We start from the raw sequence: 21,636 nt of genomic DNA on the forward strand, positions 1-21,636 counted from the left end.
AACGGTAGTTTAAGCTTTGGTTCTAGTTACGTAGAAAAGATGGAGCAGGACACAGTTTCTGTATCTCTGTATAAGTACAAGGAGAACTAAGAGGTAACTACTTACTAAAGAGGTATTTGATTTAGTTACCAAACAGTGAACTGCTGCATTCAGAAAATAATTATCAACAAGCAGTCAGAATGTGTGATTTCTGCTGCACACACATGCTGGGATGGATTTTTCCTGTAATTGTTTCAGCCATTCATCCTCATTCTCCTCTGTCCCACCTTGTTATAAGTGTCAAAGTATACCCTGAAGTGCAGTCTTGTGGTACTTTATATACCAAGAGCCTCTCTCACTCCATTGCCATGTATAACTTTCTTCCCTTTTCCTCCCTTAGTTTTAGAGACACTGTACTTCTGGCTATTCCCCTCCTCACCTGAAGCTGTGTTTCAGCAGTATATAGTGTTTGTGTGTGTATGTTTTGTGTGTTTCATAAATGAAGTGCTTTGGAAATAATTGTGGAAGGATCAGGATAGCTCACCACTAGAATCTCCTGGAGTTTTTCCTGAATCACCAAATGAGGTAGCCATCTAATCACTTAACAGACAAGTTAGACAGGAAATGCAGGAAGTCAAGAATAACTTTAAGATGGGCTTATTCCTCCAAATGAGAACCTGAACATATTTCTTCAGCTCTGTGTGAGTACTAAACCACTACCATTTCAAGACATGCTTTATGGATAGAGAAAGCTCTGAAAAGGGCATCACAGGCTCAGCCTTCAGATACTCTGCTGACTTGTTTACTTTTGGGAGACATTTTGATAAAGTACATCTTTTGTAACTGCTCACCTTCTTCAGTTTATCTCTTGTTCTCTTTGATGAAAATACATGTAGGGTGTCCACTCTGCAAATTACTGCTGGCCAGCTCTGGATCTTATGCATACACAATATTATAAATTATTACAGATTTATTTCCTCCATGTGCTGGCTGACTGCTTGCTGCTGCACATCCTTGCTCTGTTTTTTGTAACATAACATACAGGTACTGTACTATAGCTTTTTATACAGTTCTGCAGTTAGCAAATCATGCATTAGTAAAAGATCAGAAAACATAGCCTGAACAAAAGTAGATTTAATTTATATGTATCCAAAACACATCCAAAAACCCCACAGAACTTCCTATGCTGAGAATCAGCAGAAAGCTCTACTTCATTTTAAAATGAAGAGATATGTCTAAACCAGTGTAACCCCCAAAACATGGCTTTTCAGTGTTACCTGAGCACCTGTTCCCATATATAGTGCAAATTTTGATGGCAGTCACGCCGGTGTAACTGTATAGCCAACAAGCATTTTCTTTAATTCATCTTCTCCCTCATATAAAAATAAGTTGTGATTTGGATTTTCCCTCCTGACAAACCAGCACAAGTAAAATTAATTTGATGGGGAAAAACCCCAGCAGTTTGAATTGGGAAACAAGATACTTTGCAAAATCATATTTTGAAGAAAAACTTTCCCAAAAATTAAACATAAAACCTTTCATGTCTACTACAGGGCTTGACCTTTCCTTCTTCTCTCCACCTTCTGTGAATAAGTGCTTCCTCCCATCAATTATAACGTGGGAGCTTTAGCTCTGCAGCCTTTACAGTTCCAGGCAGTAATTTCAGTGCATGCTCCAGCTTCAACTGGAATTGCTTCATTTACTTTATAGGGTTTTGCCTAAATTTTCCACTAGTAAAACTGAAGCTTCTCACAGATCTTGCAGTTGGAGTTATTTGCATAAAGGAAAGGTAGTCTGGGGGTCTAGCTGGGGAGGCGCGTTCCAGCCCCTTAGCCACACAATTCCACAGTCTGGGCTTTACCTACAAAGGCTGTAGCTGCAAGCAGAAGGAAGCTAATTTCTTGTGCTGGGTCTGGAGAGACAGGTGCTATGGTGGGTTCACAGTGTGGAGTGTCTGGCTTAGCGTATTCAGGGAGAAAAGGGAATCATAACAGGGTCTCCCCCATGTTTTGTCCATTAAGTCATAAAGAATGCTCCTTTGTGAAACACAGGACAGTAACCTTGCTCAACACTTGCCTAATGGGTCAGGTGCCTTGGATGTCAGAGCCAAAGGACTTTCCTTTAAGATACTGACATGGCCTAGCCTGCACACCCATGTTATCTTCACGATCTCCTATATCACTAGCAGTTCCCTGCCTCAGTTTCTCATGATAACCTCCCCTAGCACCATCACCGTCCTGGAGACTGTCACCTCTCACCAGCCTGCCACTGGGTGAGCTCATGTGAGGCATCCTCCTCCTTCCATGGCAAAATCAGCTGGATGAGCTGGGGCACAAGATTAAGCTGCTGCATTAACCCACCTTGTTATGCCTGTAGCAAAATAGTTCACATTGATGAGTGAGGCTAAAACATGCAGCTGTTCTTCAGAAGGGATGTGACACCTTTTCTGTCTTATCTGAATTCACTGGAAGGGGTGGAGTTATCTAAATAGCAGTAACAGCCTCAGTCATCTCATTTAAACTACTGTTCCAGACTTAATAGAGGCTTAGAAGCCTGAGAGAGACCAAGGCATAGCCAAATTTTGTGGCTCCAACATAAGCTGAATTACAATAACAGAACAGCTGTGAATTCTCATACAAGTTTGTTACATGGCCACTAAGGGCATATTATTTATAGTTCTCAGCAATCCTGGAATCCATACCCAGGTTCTGCAAACACAGAAGGCCTGGTCCCTTTCCAAAACCAGAATGGGAACAAAAGTCAGTGAACATGAGGATGGCTGGGAAGAGCTGAGGGTTAAACTAAATCCAGACGCCTCCTAGGGAAATGCAGCATTTCCCTTGAGGCCTCTCTTGACAGTTTTGACAGGTTTATAACAGAGCCAATATAGTTTTGAATAGCAAAATTATCTTCATAACCCCTGCAATGCTTGGGTTACCCTGACAGTCTAGACAGCACAGATGTGTCTGCACTAAGCTGGTGATCCTACCCTCACCTGTAGCACAGCAGCTGTTTTTCCTATTGATGGTTCTTTTATTTTGCTGGTGACTAATGCATCAAGCTGCTGGAAAATTAGCTACGCTCAGCCACTCAGCATTCAATTATGCAGCTCATATCACTATCTGTCTTCTAATTTTTGACCACAGATGCAGCATTTTAGTGGAGGAGAGTCAGACAGATACCATACTCGTATCCATCACTTGACATTAAGTTTTTAAGCTCTCAGAGTAAAAGCCAAGTCGCCTTGTGAAGTAGTGCCAGCACCAAGAATAGAATTTCTTTGCTCACCATGTCTTCCTTTCAGCACCCTCCTATGTGTTTTTTTTTCCATTAACAGAGTTTGCTTTTTATTCAGGAAAAGGCTATATCCACCCTCCATCGTTGAGCATGTGTGTGCATGTTTTCTTTCTCATAACTTCTCCTTGTGAGCTAATGGGCATAATAGTTGCCTTAGTGAGGTCACGCAGAGGCTCAGGCTTTCCAGGCTGTCACAGGCAGGCTTGTGAAGAATACATGTCTGCAGCTGCTTTGGGTGGAAGCATGGATACGCACGCCTAACTCCCTAGCCCACTCCATCCCCTCTCCTCACCCACTCACTGGTTAGCTGACCTAAAGATTTCCCTGCAAATCCATCTGGCAGGCTGGATTTGTTCTGTTCTTGAGGATGGGAAATAAGCTTTAGCTCTACCATGATGTCTTGATCAACAGCAACTGAACCAGGTTCTTTTTTGCATCATCTAAAGAAATGTGCAATTGATAGCCTTCTCACTTCTCTGACATGTAACAGGCTTGGGCTAAAGGGCTGATTAAGATCCAGACCAAGCTGTTACATACAGAAAGAAAATGTCGTAGAGTATTTGTAAAAATAAACACCATCAGCCAAGCCCACCCTGCAACAAATCATGAGCAGTCTCATAAAAGCCCTTTACAGTCCCTGACGGACATGATGTAAGTGTTGAGTGGCCTGAGCAGCCCCTCCTCAGTCCATGCCTGCATGCTCTGGAAACTCCATGTGCACCCAGTCAGGCACACTCCCTCCCTCTAGAGGGTCTGACACTGCAAGGGAAAAGACAGTGCTGCTTTTCAAAGTCTGGCATCAATACTTGCTATGTGTTATTCAAAGCCCACCTGGGCAATGCTGCTACCCTTGTGCGCCATAGAAACATTACAGTCACAAGAGATGCATCAGGTGGAAAATGAGAGGCAGGGTGATACAGTTGTAACTTTCTGGAGGGGAGCCTTAAGCGCATTAGCCACCTCCATTAGAATTACATTTATGTTCCTCTTTACTAGGGTCAGAGGGCTACTTATTATAGGACCTCACTGACTTTGCATGTTGTGGAATATATAAGAAAAAGTAGCAGGTAACTAAGAAGCTTGTACTCTTAAACAAAAACTTCAAAACATCAGAGAAAAAAAGCAGGTACATCTACCATTACAAAGCACAGGAAGCTTGTGCCATTAGTCCTGTACCTGTGTTGTACTGTAAATATATATGAAATTCGACTTCTCAATTTCATCTTATGTATACCTTGGAAGTTTCCTACAGAAACCCTCCCTTCTCCTCCATGTCATAGTCCATAAGTTAAAAGCCAGCATTCTAAAAATAGTTTCTTTCCTGTTTAGGTCATTTGGTTTTCTCTCCATGGTTTCTATAGGGGCTCTCCTGAAAGGGGAATACAGCAGTGCAATTTGATGCTGAAGGTTATGTTCTGTCCTATTATGTCAGCGGCCCTCTTAATATACTCTATCTTACATAAACAAAACAAACTCATGTGAGAGGGAGGATAGTCTCTCACCTTCAGGGTAAAAAAAAAAAGAAATAATTAAAGATGCATTGTTAAACACACTACCACCATCTGGAAGTAGTTAGCATGGCAAAACAATAAAAAGCCCATCAAAGTTTACAAGGCTAGTTGCCTGCAGTACTTGATTTAGTATCCCCTTTCATTCATTTATTCTACCCACACACTATGTGACGTAATTTTAAAATCCAAACAGTTTGGAAAGTTCCTGCTGTTGCTTATGTGCTAAAGCCCAAGATGAGGTTATCATGTTCACCTTGCAGCAACAAAAGCCAATTTGCATTCCATAAAGTGTTGTACAGTTTGTAGCTGTGCTTGTAGAAGCTGTAGGACATCAGCTGTAGGAAGGAAAGTACAGACAGCTAAATTTCTAATATTAGCTGGCACAGGGAAAAAATATTTCTAAGCACTTTAAATTTAAATGCATTGGTAAGACTTATTTATTTTAAACCAAGACCAAGAGCTTATCATGGTTTTTATGAATTGCTACTTTGGTCTTCTCCAATTGCTGTTATGAGCATTCAGAGCGCATGCAGCCCAAAGCATGCACCACAGAAACTATGTCTGCTCAGGTCCTAAAGACAAGGAAACTACCCTGTTCCCAGAGCCGTCACTGTGCAGGCATACATTACAGACATTAATGGCGTGTTTCATCATATCATATTTGCACAGCAAGGTTGGTTGCAGTCTCAGATTTTAGCTGCTTTTGTATTTCCCTTTTAGTAACTCCAGCAATATCTGTGGCTCATACCCTGAAGTCATGAAAATCAGAGCTCAAATGTTTTATTTTTTTTTCTATGGGATCCCACTTGTGTACGTTAAAGTCACAGCTCCCCCATTACACCATTTTACAGAATGCTCAAAAAAAACCACCTCAATAGTAAAGGCAATTTCAGCCCTTTTTCCACAATATTAAGTGTCCTTTCAGTTCAACTGGTTTTGTATTTCCACACAATGCTTGTTCTTACAAGGGGGTGAGTGCTGTGGACCCCATCTAACAAGTTACTTTAGCAGAGCACGTACATACATAAGTGCTTTGAAGCCAGAACACTGAGCACTTTCCAGGATTTAGTTGGCAGTCTATGGCAGAAGTATCCTCAAAATATTTTCTCTGGTGGATATTACTGATATCCAAGAACACAATTCCATATCCTAATTCAGAAATGAAGATATTTTCATAGACAAGTGGCATCTCTGCCTTCTCTTTTTACATTGGGGGTATTTTGGAATGAAAATTTACTTACCACAGTATGGTGTCCTTCACTGCAAAAACTAGGTACCCGTCTCTAACCAACAGGTATTTGCTCAAGCAAATATTAGCTCTTCAAAGAGCATTTACATTGGAAGTAGCTGGAGTTATCTCAGTTGCTTTGTGTCAGAGCAAAGCTTTTTTGTTTGCTTCTTTTCTGTTCCTTGTTCTTTACACTTCAAGAGACAATAGGTTGAATCCAAAGCTTTTAATTACAGCAAAGCAGCTCCACAAGCAGAATAACCAATTTATTTGGGGATCTAACTCCTGGTTTATTATTTTAAGACTTTTTGAAAGCCATCTTTGATGGTTAATCCTACCTGCTTCAACACCTGGTAGAAGGGCAGGTCTACTACTATTACCCAATGATGAAGGGACTTCTCTCTAGGTTCAGCAGGCCAGTTTAAACAGGCATATAATGATGCTCTTTACCTGCAACTGACCTTTATGTGTAACTTTTTTTGGCTGAACTCAGCCTGTTAGACATCGTAGCCTAATGTCAATAAATGCTGGAGGGATCAACAGTTACACCTCAGCCACTACATTACAAACCAGAGCTGGCTGTCAGACATAAAATTGCTCCAGCCAAGAATCTGTAGTGCTTTTCTATTCATGTACCAAGTATCACAGAAGACAGCAGAGCCAATGAAGCAAAATACTAGCCCAGCTCTTAGAATGGCACAAGAGCTTGAAGGTAGCAAGACTTCCCCTTGCTCCCCCACCCCAAGGTTCCCACAGCTGTTCAACATAGATGTGTGGTGCTCCTGCCAAACAGGTGTCCGTGCCCCCCTGAGGGCTGGTAACAAATGACTACTTCAGTTCAATTTGTGCAATGGAAACTGTTTCCATTACAAGCATAAGTGAAATCTATCCAAGCAACTGATTCTGGGATCCCAAAGCACACATTTTCACAACCTATACTGACATAGCCTTAGCCTTTCCATTAAGTTGGTCAGGTCAATGATTTCTTTGTTCCTCAGCTCGTGAAACACAGGTTGGCAAACACCACCTTCACTAAGGCAGGTACTGCTCTAAAGCCCTGGTTTAGCAGGTTGGATCCTGGTCTACTCAGAGCCTTAAATTCAAGAGATTATTACTGAAAGAGAACCACCACAAAAAGCTTACATACACATTCCTTCCTTATGCATAATTTAAATACTGTCAACACTTCCTTGCAGCCTAGTAATTCCTACATTAATCATTCTGCAAATCAGTTTGGTACTGAACAGAAAAATTGCATCATGTTGTAACAATTTGACCAATTCTAAGCTAAGGCTGCCAGAGGTTGATTAATTAACTGCACACTGTGACAGATTTTTACATGACCTGGTGTTTTAAGTTGATCATGCATGATCAGGGCATTTCAACTTTCCATTACATCCATCACATATGAAAGGACCAGGAAAGATAGCTTGAGCTATATTTCAGACTTGACTCATGTCAAGGGTTCTTTAATACATGTTTAGGAACAAAACCTGTATGTTAAGATGAATCAGCATCTCACTACATGACAGGCTTGACATTTTCTGGACACTGGTATACCTCAGTCACAAGATACACGACATAACTCCATCCGTCCTTGAAAGAAGGGTCACTGAAATCCTTTGGGAGAACAACAGGTAAGTGTCTGAGGGGATGGATACAACAGTATCTACAGCAACCAGACTAACAGAATTCAGTAGTAAGAACTAACTTGAGTCTTAAAAACTTGATTAAGCTACAGTTCAAATCATACTATCTGCATTTAGGTTATACTGACTAGCAGTTTTGCTTATTTAAACAAGTACTTATCTATATCACAGATACTCAGTGTTTTCTGTAACGGCTGATAGCAGTTTTTTTCTCACGTGTTAAGCTCATCACTGCAAGTGAAGCCTACTCTGGCACTAGTACAGTACTAATTTTGCACCTTGAATGTTCAGCTTAATGAACCATTTATAGGTATATTTTTCTCCCTTATGTGACCCAACATAAGCTTTGTTATTCCATTCAAGAATTCAGAGTAGCTGTGCAAGCAATGTTTCATTTAAGAAGCACTGAGCTCAGATTCCCAGAACTATTCTAGGACTTCCTCCTATAGACTTCTACTCTTTTAGAAGAGCTTTTCCCCCAATTAAAACTAACATTCAACTCAATACTTAAAAGCTTCTTTATTTTGCTGTTAGACTTGGGCTTTAAGGACACCTTAAAAATCAGTTACATGAAGATTAATATCGCAAAAAATATGGGGGTGCCATTCCAGAAACACCCATAGCATCTTCAAATATAAATATATATCCAAATTATCATCTAGGAAAAAGTGTGCCACCATTCCTGCCTTTAGCTGGTCCTGCCAGCTTTTGGGTCATAACTCCTCATTGCAGAACTCCTATTGGAAGGAGCATCTCCAAGGTTCATGTCACAGGCATGATTCATAGCAAACTGCTTCAATGCAGCACATGGTCCCAACCTTAAGTTTTTTGAAAACGTTCCATAGTTCTCCCGTGAGCAGTGGGTAAAAAGCATCCAAACATCTCCTGGGACGCATAAGTCATATACACAAAGCCATCTTCATCTTTGTAGTCTCTGTACACTTCTGCCATTGTCAAGGACATACTGGCTAGGCTTTTGTTGTTCACCAGCAGGTAGAAAGCTTGTGTAGCTGTTAAAGCCATCCTGCTTCTAATTGAAGGGAAGAGAAATAGAGGATTAACTATTAACAGATTTAATAAGGTTTCAATTTCAGTCATGAAATATATTGGTCAGAGCAGTTGCACGAACTACATACAAAAAATAGCATGTAAAGTCATAGTGTGGTTTAGTGTCTTCATCAGCAGGAAGTTAACTGTATGTTTGGAAGCTGAAAGGCTTGTGCTTTGAGGAAAGCCTTACATTGTTAGACCATGAGTGCTATTGAGCCTGGGCTTTGAGCTCCCAATTACCAGGGAAAAGTGCTGAGCAGAAACCAAGAACTTCTGCAGCACAACTAAAGTAAAGGATTTGAGCATGGTCTGTTACACTTATTATGAAGTCTACCTTCAAAAGAAGGGTCCTTTCCAGAGACATTACATAGCAGGATCAGGACCTAAGTTGTCCAAGAGCCAAAAGCACATTTTACACTACTTATCATCTACAAAGATATTTTCTGTACTTTAAAAAGTGTGTTGGCAAGCACATAGCTTTCATACTTTGTCAGAGAACATCCCTTAACACTTCGTGAGGCTTCTTCTCTGTAGTGTTTTACTAAGAATAATTTAAAAGCACATTTCATGCCACTCACACCTAGGAGCTGCTTTGAACTTGAGCAAGTTTAGCATAGTGCAGAACAAGAGCAAGGCAGCAACAGCTGTGAGCAGAAGTGAACCACAGAGTCCCTGTGCCAAGCTCATCAGGCAGGAACAAAGCAGAGAAGGAGTCCAATGTAGTCTTTACTCACTACAGTTAGGGGGAAGACAGAAGACTTTATGAATCCAGAAAAGCACCTTTTCCCCAAAGGCACTTGTGAAAGCATCTGTTGATTTTCTTTAAACACTTGCAAGAGAGGGAAGCAATTGCCAACACCTTGATCCTCCTCACCAGCCAAGAAAGCAAGATGCTCCAGCACAGCACTAAACACACCTGCTCAGAGAACAGCAGCAAGCCTTAACTGCAGAAACAGCCCCACAGGCACTCACCACCTACCTTATGATGGTTATGAACTGTGTCATGGTCAGCTCCTCGGGAACAAGAAACTTGGTTTTGTCCAAGAGGGGAAGGTATTTCTCTTTATGGTATCTCTCAACTATTACCTGTGTTAATCAGAGTCATACTTAGAAAACCCCAGACCATTCAGGTCCTTCCCCCGCAACACGTAATAGAACGGTTCCCAGCGGTTATCTCTAACTAGCAGATTGACCTCCGAAAATAAAACAGATTTACCGGGATTTTTGTTGGGAACTTCGCCCGGATTCCTGCTACTTCTTCCAGCCGGGTGGCTGCGCGGGAGAGAGGAGAACGTTACGCGTGCACGCATCCCCCACCTCCGCCAGACCCCCACCGTGCGCCCGCCACCCCTACCGAAACTCTTCCTCAGCTTGAACGGCCGGACCGGCTGCGCCCCGGGCACCGCCTGCATCCTTCCTCCCACCGCGGTGCTCCGGTGAACACTACTGTTGCCACCCCAGGGCCGCGCTTCTTATGGGGCCGGCGCAAGGCCCCGCCCCGCCGCGCCGGGTGAGGCGGAATGAGCTGCCCGTCTCGGCACTGGGTCTTGTCTCAATACGCGTTTTCCCCTCCCCAGCGCGCCAACGGGGGGCAAAGGGAAGGGGAAATGTGCGGCTGGTGAGCCTGCTCTAGTCCCTCCCAGCGGCATCCTTTCTATTCCTAAATTACCTAAGGTGCGAGAGATTTTACAGGCAAGGCAGTAAAATACTCTGTGAGAGGTGAGAGGAGCTACCCTATGGGGTAGTTGAAGGATGCAGCTTAAGGCTGGAATGCCTCCATCTGTCTTCCCTTTCCAGATGGCTAGTCCTAAAGGTTAGTTACCTTCTTCGTATTTACAAACTGCCTCCAAACTACTTCTTTGGTTTTAGGGGAAAAACCAAACAAACAAGGAGACAAAACCAAACCCATTTGTCATATCCTCAGGCTACCAGATTGCTTATCTTCTGACTGACTTGGGAGGTGCGTTTTAATACAATTTTTGTCTCCAAGGCATAGTTGTGATTTTAAGGGTTTCCAAGCAGACTTCAGGTCCATCTGTTTGCCAAATATGATGAGACATTCCCTGCCTTTTTGGCTCCTTGACCTGCTTTTACTTCAGCTGTCAAGATGGCTTTGCAGACAAACAAAATCAGCAAGGAATACAGTTAACCTGGGACTGGTTGTTGTTTGTGTAAGTCATCTCAGTGGATGCTAGAACTGATCCCCAACACTCATTTGCTTTGCTTATCCCTTTAAAATCACAGTCATTTTCATTTTATTTGATCTACCAGGCTAAGGGCAACTAGAAATTGCTATCATTTATGAGTTACTATTTATGAGTTATAGGGTTGGCTGCTTTGTCAAAGCAAAATCAATGAATGTCACCTAAGATCATTTTGAAAAGGAAGATCTTCATTAAAGTGTTTGTGCAGTACATATGCATATGTCATGATTTTAGAACAACCTTTCCAGAACAGTTTCCAGTGACTGAAGTTAGCTCTACTGAGCTGTCGTTTCCTCTTGGTCTGAAAGTAATGAGCTTTAGTGACAGCACAAGCTCCCCCATGTGGTACTGCTGTAATGGAAGGACCAAAGGGAATTGTTCTGTTTTTACCTGCTTGAGGTCCAAAGACTACACTCATAGGAGTCCTGTAAGTCCCTGAACATGAAAGTACAAATTTGCAGTTTCATACCTTATCTAGTCCAATTTCATTGCTACATACATAGCCTCTTCCCGAGTCCCAGGTTTGCAGCTGTGTAACTGAATTTTGGTATATCCATTTTCTCTATTCTAAAGTGATCCCAGCTTCATGGACCTAACCATATAGAGGCTGGCTCAGAAGAACTTGTCAGTTTTCACTGCTTACCCTGCTCTGAAGAACTTGAAATCTGAAATCTTGAAATCTGAATGTCCCAGGTGAGATAAAATGAGGTAGAAATAATCATGGCAACTGCAAAAACCCAAGATGCAAAGAACGCATGCAACATTGAGAACACCATTTCGGGAGGAGGACTGTGGTACAAATGTTAACCGGTTCCACATTTCTGGGGTACAAACACAGGACCACCCTGCCTCCTACAGAATCAAAAGCAAACAGAAAAAGGCAGATAAATAAACGTCAGTATTTTACATGTGATTGTATTTGAAAACTAGAGAATGCCTGACCAGCTGTCTGCTGCATGCTAAAATCACACTTCCAAAGCTTTACAGTAACTGCTGCAAGAAGAAAAATGATATATAAAGTACACAGTGCTTAAGCAGAGAGGTACATCTTGCTTCAAAAAAGGTCTAGCCTTGACATACCACAAAGACAGGATAACACCATAATGTTAATCTGCCTCGTGTGACTACTTGCCAATTAGTGGATCTGTAACTTAGTATTTCCTTAAAGAGAAATGCTAAACATTGCTTTGACTGGTGAATTATTCTTCTTGAGTTTTGTGAATTCTCCTCTGTTCTTTCCTGTTCTGAAGCAAAAGGTGTAAAAGATGATGAAGGTTTTGCATCATTGTATTGGAGTCTCTTCCTCCCCTCTGCCACAGTTTTTAAACACTCAGATGTGTCACAGAGGCATGACATATCCCAAAGAAGGTATCTACTTTTCTCCAAGTGTTGTGTGATGAACAGCACTCCTTTCGGGTGGATGTGTGAGCTGTTGTGGAGCTGAGGATCAAGAGCTGCATGAATGAACCAGAGAACCGAGGTGCTCTGATCAGACTACTCAAGCAGTATGTGTGCCTGCTATGAGGCTCTAGCCAAGATTTTGCCTCTTGTAGAAACCATACAGCTAAAATCTGGTAATTTCACTGCATTCTGCCTTCAGAAGCCTCCTGGTGCTCTCTGGTACTCCTGTACCCTCATGGTTTAAAGTGCTGTAAGGTTTAATGAATAGGAGTGATCAAGGGGCTCTGACTCTGCTTAGGAAACTTAGACCATAGTAGTTTAAAACTAACCACCTGGCTGCCTGCCTCTCCTCATAGCTGGAGGCTGCCTCTCCAGCCAGTGCAGCTTGTGTCTGCAGCTTGAGAGCTGATCCGGGCTTGGTTAATAAGCAGTACAGTGGCCAAGGGCAGGCGAGGCACCAGTGCCTGTCCACTCCTACCAACAGGGCAGTAGCATCCAGCACATTGGTAGGCTGGGGTCAGCGGCATTTTAAATTCCCAAAGCTTTATCTGCCAGAGCTCAGGAGGAGGCAGGGCTCCCAGACTGAAGATGTTAGTCTGTTCTGCCAAGCTAGCTGAACAGCGCAGTGCCTAATGAAGGCAAGCCCAGGGGTCAGACTTAGACAAGAAAAAAAAAAAATATATAGATGTAAATGTAAAAATGTGGACAGCATTAGAAGTGATTCGCGTTCCAGTGGAAGAAATTTGCTTCACTCTTACAAGGTTAAAAGAACTCTAGTATGCCATAAACTGAGATTACTTTTCCTTCATAAGTCAGTATGCAGGTGCTACTGAGTTTATTCCAGTGTAGCAAAACTTGGATGACAAATGGGGCTTCGCTCTGGCTATAAATTCCATCCAACATTTAGTAATCCTGAACACAAGTGTATAGGTAAGCAAGAGAGGATGAGGCTCTAAGTGCAGAAGGCACAAACCAGTTAAAATAACGGTTTAAATATGAATGATACAGTGCTAAAGGAACTGAGATTTATTTATTTAAGCAGCCTATCTGAATAGGAAGAGAAGCTGAAGCATGATGTTCTAGGGAAAAAATGTGACTTGGCAAAATGAAGGCTTATTTGTTGCACTGAGGAAGTATATGAAGTTCTACAGTATTACGCAGTTATCTTAAATACATGCTTTCGTGCAGGTTGTCTGAAGTGCAAATAAAATAGTCAAGAGGGGTTTGAAAAGCCCTCAAGCAGTCAGACTCAGCCAGATAATTTAATGGGTTTTAAAAGAGCCATGCTGAATATTTTCATGCTCCTGAACTTGGCTAGTTACAATAAGGAATCCTTTCCCTTCTTCCCTTCTGAAACTCTAAACCTGTCTGTTTCTTTTCCTGTGACACAGAAGCAGACCTACACTTGTGGGTAAGCCTGAAGTAATTGTGTGCCAGTAACTAACTCTCTGAATTCATAAGTCTTTATGCAAAAAAGCTAGCCTGAGTATTCTTATGTTTTAGGGAATGCTTAGTCCTGATTCTCAGATTTATGGTCTGAACTCATCTGCTAATAAGACTCAGATCACAAATTGAGCCTCTCCCAGAATGTTGAGATAAGTTTGAAATTCCCCAGGGGTATTTCTGGGTTGATTGACTGCATTTATATGTACTTCTGGTTCTTTTCCCTTGTCTTCTGATTTTTTAACCCTAATATCAAACCTAGATTATATCTCATGGCTTTTTTAGCATAGGCACAAGGATTAGAAATGAGTTCTGCTACTTTTAAATGAGAGGCTACACGACTGTTTTGCACCAGAGCTTGGGATTCTGAGCTTGAAATGTCTCTTCTGCAAAAGAAACTTCAGTTAGATTAATTTCATCCCTTCTCCCTTAGCTTTAACTGTCCTACTGGTGTTCATCTCATAGGGATGGGGTCATTTTCTTATGCTAGTTTTTTGGTTTCAAGTGCTGTAATCGTGCTTTTCTTGAGAGCTCTGTCTTCCATTTAAAGACTTTGAGACCTCTCTCAACATTACTTCATTAAATTTTCAACAATATTGAGAGTGCTGAGGTACAGTGAGGTATTCTCAGTAATTTAAAAATTTTTCCACATGCTAAGTGCTTCTGTTCTAAGCATTTGAAATAGAGAAGAATTTGAGACCTAGGTTCTCAGTAAATTCTGCAAGTGTTGCTCAAATTGGAGGTTCTAACTACATGTAAAAAGAAAATAAATAAATCAGTGACTCTTTGATGAAAGCAGACATAAGCTGGCAACCTGTTCATCAGTGTTCCTGCAAGTACATATTTGGTTTTCTGTTTCCTGCTGTACCAATGTTTCACCAGCTTTTTGTCCATACAGGAGCTGAGCTCAAGTCATAGAAAGATGCTAACAAGGGAAAAACATCACTTGCTCTCTAGTTACCATTGCTAAGACGCAACGTATTATGTTTTCTACCTACAGAAGAAACATAACTGATGCTGTTCTTCCAAGCCAATTTCCTTCCATATCTCCTTGAGAAACTGAAGAAGTGTTCTTCTGGGTGGAGAAAAACTTAGTTTTTCCTTGAGGTATAGAATCATAGAATCATTACAGAGTAGTTAGGGCTGAGAAAGACCTTAAAGATCACCCAGTTCCAATCTGCTTGCCATGGGCAGGGACACCTTCCACTAGACCAGGTTGCTCAAAGCACCACCCAACCTGGCCTTGAACACTGCCGGGAAAGGGGCAGCCACAGCTTCTCTAGGCAACCTGTGCCAGTGCCTCAATGGATTTCCCTTTGTAAAATATCATAACCTTCTGTAGTCATGTCTACTTTGCAGCTAGCAATAACTGAATAATGTTGTTCAGAGTTTCTTGGTAACAAGGTCCTTCTGTGGGCCTGGGCCTGGTTGAGTGCTGTTGCTGAATCATTGGCATCTTTAAAGCGTGTGCATATTTGCTCATTATGAGAAACTGCTGGTAATTCACACTCATGCCATCAACAAGTAATGCAAAGGAATGATAAAAAGGGAAAAGCTCCAGGTTTAACTCTGATTAGAATTTACTGAGCATCTGTTTGAATAAATCTGATTTTTTGGACATCTATTATGGTCTGGAATTCTGGGAACCCAATTTCTTCTGCTAATGTGTCTGCTGTTTGACTTGGTAGCATATTTGCGTTTTATCTTGCTGGTTTTAGTAGTGCTCTTACTATAAGTACAGATCTCAGTGCTTGTGCCTTGGTGAGAGGGAAAAGCATCCCATGCTTTGCAAAATGGATTTAAAACTTACACTTTGTCCATAGATGATGATAATCCTGTTTCAAGAGGCTTTCCTTTCATATAGGGTTTTAAAGCATTTTCTCCAGTTATTTTCAGATAGGATGGCAGTGAGTTTATGTCCAGTTTGTTTCTGGCCTCCCTGCTGAGACTGCCAAGAATGTGTCAAATGGTGCCAGAAGTAACTATTAGGTTTGGGTTGTAGATGCTGGAAAATGGTTTCTATTTTAATCTTCAGAAAGGGTGTTATAACTGACAGAGAGCAGAGGATTTTAAAAACAGCTTTAGCACGTCCCCATGAAGCTAGCAGGTTTGTTGTCATCTGGCTGGAAAGCCTGATGGAAGGGTCAAGAGTCGAGCTCTCTTTCAGGGTCAAAAGCATGTCTCACCAGGAGACCATGCACAGAGTTTCCAAGAGCGGCTGAGAACCTTGGAACCTTCTTCTTCAGGTGCACATTAAAGAGGCCTGATTCCTGCTGGGAAATTGCATTCAATGAGAATCTGGACTCTTAAGGTGCTCACATCAGGTACTCAGAAAGTGGCTCTCAGGACTTGAAATCCTTTTTAAATGCTTTCAGTAGAATTGTCTAAGGCTTAGACATGTCTAAATCCCAAAGCTGTCAAAAAAAAAAAATAATCTAAGTATAAAGGAAGATTGAGTTCCTGCTTTGCAAATTCAATACTGTTGAATTGTCTTAGAAATCCTTTTTAAGGGAATTTTGTGAGATGTTAGGAAAAATGCCAAAAATACCGGATGTAAGGGAGAGGGATGTTTATCAGCTATTTTAGGAGGACCCCTAGATAAATATTCCCGGCATCTCTACTGAATTGTGTGATCTTAAGCAAGTCCTGGAACCATGGCCAAGCCCCTGAGCCATATCATATACTTAGCTGCATAACAAATGTGTTGCAGAACTTAGTTAATACTCCTGTACTGTAAACAAAGTCCTTTAGAAATGCTAGCAATGTATTGAATACGAAAATGCTGACAAGTGCTTTGGACTGATATGGGATTGCTGCAAATCATAGCCCAAGCATGTGCATTAGCAGATATTCAAAATCCTCTACTTCAGGGATCTAACTGAAGATTACTATGTCCTGTCTTCTCAGGTGCTGTATATGGTTAATGAAAGAGCGAGAGAGAAACTCTTGCAGGGGGTCCATTCAGTGTCAGTGCTCTGAACTGTCTTTGCATTAAGTCCTTCCCTTTATGTTGGCCACACTCAGTGCTTGATTTGAGGATATGAAGGAGATATTGTGAATATTCTCCAAAGAGCCCAGCCTCTTGGCAGTGGGCTTGAGTTCTGCTTTAGTTCTCTTTCAGACAAATTTCCTTTGCCCAAAAACATGTAGGTTTGGTCAGTTCCTTAGCTATCAAGTGAAGATGTCACAACAGGTTATACCAATGTAATCTAGCCTATCTATTTTGTATCTCTAACCTGGGTTTCAGTTAAAACTATACAGAATGTACCTGTATATCTTAGAGAAAAAAAAATAGCCTTGTATCACTAACACCAAGGAATAGTATGTGTAAGATACAGGTGGGATGGGAGACATTTAACAGAGGTCAGACTGGCAAACCCAAGGGTGCAAAACACTGGCTTATCACACAACTCACAGACTTTAGTTTGTGTGACTAATATGTATGCAGCAGACAAGCCAATTCTTTCCAGCCTTTGCAGTACTCCGGCTGCAGTGGGCAATCTTTATCAACGGATGAATTGTTCTTAAACCCCAAGTGGAATATATTGTGCATGGGGGGGCTGTTGACTGTACAAAACACGTGTCCCTGTCTTGCCTTTTGTCTTCTTGAGGAGACCTAGCTGCTTTGGAAAACAGAAGGCTCTCATTACCTATTTGCTCCCAGGTTCCCTAACCACTTTCAAGTAGTATCTTGACAAGCAATGCAATGCTAGTCTAGCCGACAAGAGACAAAGGCAGAAATAGATCTGCAATTGTTACTGTTGGTGACTGTGACCATATAGTTGTTGCTAGCAACAGAGAATGGACTTTGCCGAGACACCTCTGTGATTTTAAGGGGAAACTCTCAGAAGAATAAGAAACCTGCACAGGTAGTACTGATCAAAAGGATTTTTTTAATGTTTTAAATGAAAGATTGAGTAAACCAGATCTGAGACCTGGTGAAAGTCCTACCCTATGTAAATGCATATATAATTGGGATATGGCAATTATGGAATATTGAATGGTTCCTGTTGGTAACCTCGAGGATCAAATGACTCACAGAATTGGTATCTGGTATCTCATGTCTGTTTGTGTTGAAGACTATCTGAAGAAATGCATGGGATAGTGCCACTTCAGTTTCTACTGTGCAGTTTCCCCCAAGTAGCACATTTTTGATAGGGCAAGCACCAAGAGGAAGTTTTCCTCTAGTGTTAAAGAGGATCCTCAAACACAAGGTTGAGCCACAACAGAAAATGAGAAAACAGTGGTCCTTCACAGGAGATAACCTTCTGCTACATTTTAAGAGGGAACCACTGGAGTTGCCCACCAGTGGTTGTTGGACAAGCATTAGATCCATGAAGCCTTCTGGCAAATGTAAATCCTTCATATGCACGCTTGGCTTTTGCATCAGCATGATGGATGTTTTATGCTGATACCTAAGACTCATAGTCTCTAGGCTCAGTAGCCAGAAGTGTTTATCTTTAAAACTGGCTCTTCTTGCAGGCTGTCATTTTTCCTGAAAATCAAGCACCTCTAAGAATGCTGTGATCAGACTGTAGAAGGACACATTGAACTCTTAGAAAGAAAAGCAAGATTTGTCCTTCATATTCTGTTTCAATATATCCTTAAGTATTTCATCAGGTGCTTTTCTACATTATAGTATTCTCTCCTGCAAATATTTAACCTTTTCCTTTAGTTTTTCATATGCTGGCTTACTTACATTTGTTTGTGTGAGCAGTACCATGTTATGCTTAATTATGTTGAATATTATACTCCTGAAATACAAATACTGAAGCGTATTTACTAAGAGCTTATTGGGAAACAAAGTTAGCTTTGTAACAGCTGAGGCATTCATTTACATCATCTTTTTACTATGGACAATCAAGCAAATTAGTCTCGCTAATTACCCCTGTCCCTTACGTAGGATTAGCTCCACGCAACTGTTAAGTGCAAAACATGAAAGGAAATGTTTTATTAACATATGAACTCTTCCTGCCTTCGAAACTTCAGTCCTCAGTGAACTGAGTTAAAATCTTCTGTTCTTGTATTTTCTTTATTATAAGATGAGACGCTGTAATCACGTAAGACACAGCAGGGTTTTGTGTGTATACTAGCACATATACCACTATATATAATTCTAGATATATATTTATTTGTACACAGAGAGACATGTATGTGTGTAAGTTATTTCTTCTTTCTCATTGAAGGTTTATAGTTATATGTACACAGTGGCTTAATTAAGTTGCTATGGATATAAATGATACTAAATGATTAAACAGCCCAACTGTCTGTGATCAAATGCAACATCTCACCAAATGCTTCTCCAAAATAAAAATTCTTCCAAGGAATGATTTATGATTTAGACCTGTAAGAAGGTTTCCTGGACAGCATTTGTTTCCCATGTGCAATGCGGTTTGAAATCTATTTTCTGATCCAACTTTCTGCAGTTGTCTCTAAAATGGGCTTGATCATAGACGGTGGCAAAATGCCTAAAGATGACTAGATATTTTGCCTCTCTAACACATGTCTCCAGAGTGGTGAGTTACTGTCTAGCATCATTTTAATGTCACAAAATAAAGGAAGTGGAGTGAGAGAGTCACTAATCAAAAACTATTTGAGCTGGACTCACAAAAGAAGAGCTAGGGAAGCAGCTGCCCAGTCTGGATCCTATTCTTCCATGAAGCCTTAAATTTCTTCCCAGAAAAGATCTTGACAAAGCAGGACAACTCTTGAGATTATTTTTTTTCCTGAACAGCAGCAGAATCAAAATGTGTTGAAAGCTTTGATGGAAACAGTTTTGTGTTGAGAAAATCAAAATGTCAGGGTGGGTCAGAGTGAGGTAGATGTCAGTGTGGTGGTGATATACTTGGTGTAGGCCACAGAAAGTGCTGGAGCAAGCCTCTGCCCAGAGGAACAAAAGCAGAAGGTTTTAATCCATTATATTCAGTGTAAATTTCAGATCCTCAGTGCCCTATGCATAGTTAAGTCCCACTCATCAGGATATAGATATGTGAAATCTCCTCTCCTCTCTCATACCAACACAACCTCCAATGCAGTGCAGTTTGGTAACTCCCAATGAAAATATTCTTACCAGTAAGCCCCATGGAGCTGGGCAACCTGCACTGCTGTGTGGCTCTGGTTTTCAGTTCCCCTTAACTGAAAGGACAGGTAACTAACCTGGGTCAGTCCCAGTCCACTGTCTGTGAGCTGGCTGTAGTGCTCCGGCACTATGCAGTGCTCATTATAAAATTTTCTCTACCAATGAAGAATTAGCTCAAGAAAGGTTTGCCCTGTGTGAAGGCTCATCTCTGAGACTCTGAATTAATTTCCTAGCTGTGCTGCAACCTTCCCAAGTGTCTTTGAAACCTCTTTCTTTTCTGGTGGAATTTTCACCCTATCTACAGGACAGAGGTGCCAAATTCCTCACTTGTACTTTGTGCAGTGATAGCACAGTACTACTTTGTCCTCATTTGGAATATGCCTGATACCTTTAAACCCAGAGAGAAAGAAGAAGCTATTACTTACTATCCTTAGAATTAGGGATATCCTATGAATGCTCTCTACAGAAAAGAAGGCTATTTCTCCATTGAAAACCAGAATTGCACACTGTGACTTGTGCATGTACTATTACGTGATGGGCTAAATAATTTTTTTGTCAGACTGCTTTGAATAATGGGTCTGACCCAACCTCTTTTGTCCTAAATTACTAAAATGTCCAAATGTCCAATGTATGAGAACATGAATTGATACTTATCTATCCTCTGCCATTTGAAGTGCAATGAATTCCTGAGCTGGGGATAGTACTTAATATCCTCAGATATACTTCCTTCCACAAATATGTCCAGTGGCCTTTTGAATTGTCCCTTGTCCTCATGGGGGACTTCAACCACCCTGATATCTGTTGGAGGGAAGGTGTGGCCCAGCACAAGCAATCCAGGAGGTTCCTCGATTGTGTGGAAGACAACTTCCTTCTGCAAGTAACAGAGGAGCTGACAAGGAGAGGTGCCATGCTTGACCTTGTGCTCGCCAACAGGGAAGGGCTCGTTGGAAATGTGACTCTCCAGGGCAGCCTTGGTTGCAGCGATCATGAGATGGTCAAATCTAAGATCCTCAGGACAGTGAGAAGAGCGCGCAGCAAGCTCACAGACCTGGACTTCAAGAGAGCAGACTTTGGCCTCTTCAGAAACCTGCTTAGTAAGGTTCCATGGGATATAGCCCTAGAGGGCAGAGGGGCCCAAGACTGTTGGTTGATATTCAAGGATCACCTGCTACAAGCTCAGGAGTGTTGCATCCCAACCAGAAGGAAGTGCAGCAGGAGGGCCAGGAGACCTCCTTGGATGGATAAGGAGCTGCTGAGGAAAATTCGAGGGGAAAAAAAGAGGCTTATAAAAGGTGGAAGCAAGGACAGGTGGCATGGGAAGAATACATGGATGTTGTCTGGGAAGCTAGGGGCCAGGTTAGGGAAGCTAAGGCCCAGTTAGACTTACACTTGGCTAGGGATGTGAAAGATAACAGGAAGGGATTCTACAGGTACATAGCCTAAGGAAAACATGGACGCTCTCTGGAAGCTCTCAGGAGAACTGGCTACCCTGGATTTGGAGAAGGCTGAGGTTCTGAATGACTTCTTTGTCTCAGCCTTCACTGCCAAAGGCTCTGACCGCACCACCCAAGTCTTGGAAGGCAGATGCAGGGACTGTGAGAATGAAGACCTTGCGCCCACTGTAGGAGAGGATCTGGTTCCAGACCATCTTAAAAATCTGAACGTGCACAAGTCCATGGGACCTGATGAAATCCATCCACGGGTCCTGAAGGAGCTGGTGAATGAAGTTGCTAAGCCACTGGCCATCATATTTGAAAACTCATGGCAGTCAGGTGAAGATCCTGACGACTGGAAA

The 21,636-nt window shown here is 41.7% G+C and overlaps 1 protein-coding gene across 1 annotated transcript; it reads right to left on the bottom strand.

The window, feature by feature from the left end:
- Positions 1–8,168: 8,168 nt before the first annotated feature.
- On the bottom strand, positions 8,169–10,166 carry MAP1LC3C (microtubule associated protein 1 light chain 3 gamma). The gene is made up of 4 exons (XM_057414487.1): positions 10,069–10,166; positions 9,931–9,986; positions 9,694–9,800; positions 8,169–8,694 (listed from the first exon to the last, which is right to left on the bottom strand). The coding sequence occupies exons 1-4, from the start codon at positions 10,124–10,126 to the stop codon at positions 8,484–8,486; spliced, it is 432 nt and encodes a 143-aa protein (XP_057270470.1). The 5' UTR covers positions 10,127–10,166; the 3' UTR covers positions 8,169–8,483.
- Between the last annotated feature and the right edge of the window lie 11,470 nt (positions 10,167–21,636).

This window comes from Pezoporus wallicus, unplaced genomic scaffold (genome assembly GCF_028554395.1).
Source record: "Pezoporus wallicus isolate ANWC-B61680 ecotype Strahan unplaced genomic scaffold, APGP_CSIRO_Pwel_v1 contig_8042, whole genome shotgun sequence".
NCBI lineage: Eukaryota > Metazoa > Chordata > Aves > Psittaciformes > Psittacidae > Pezoporus > Pezoporus wallicus.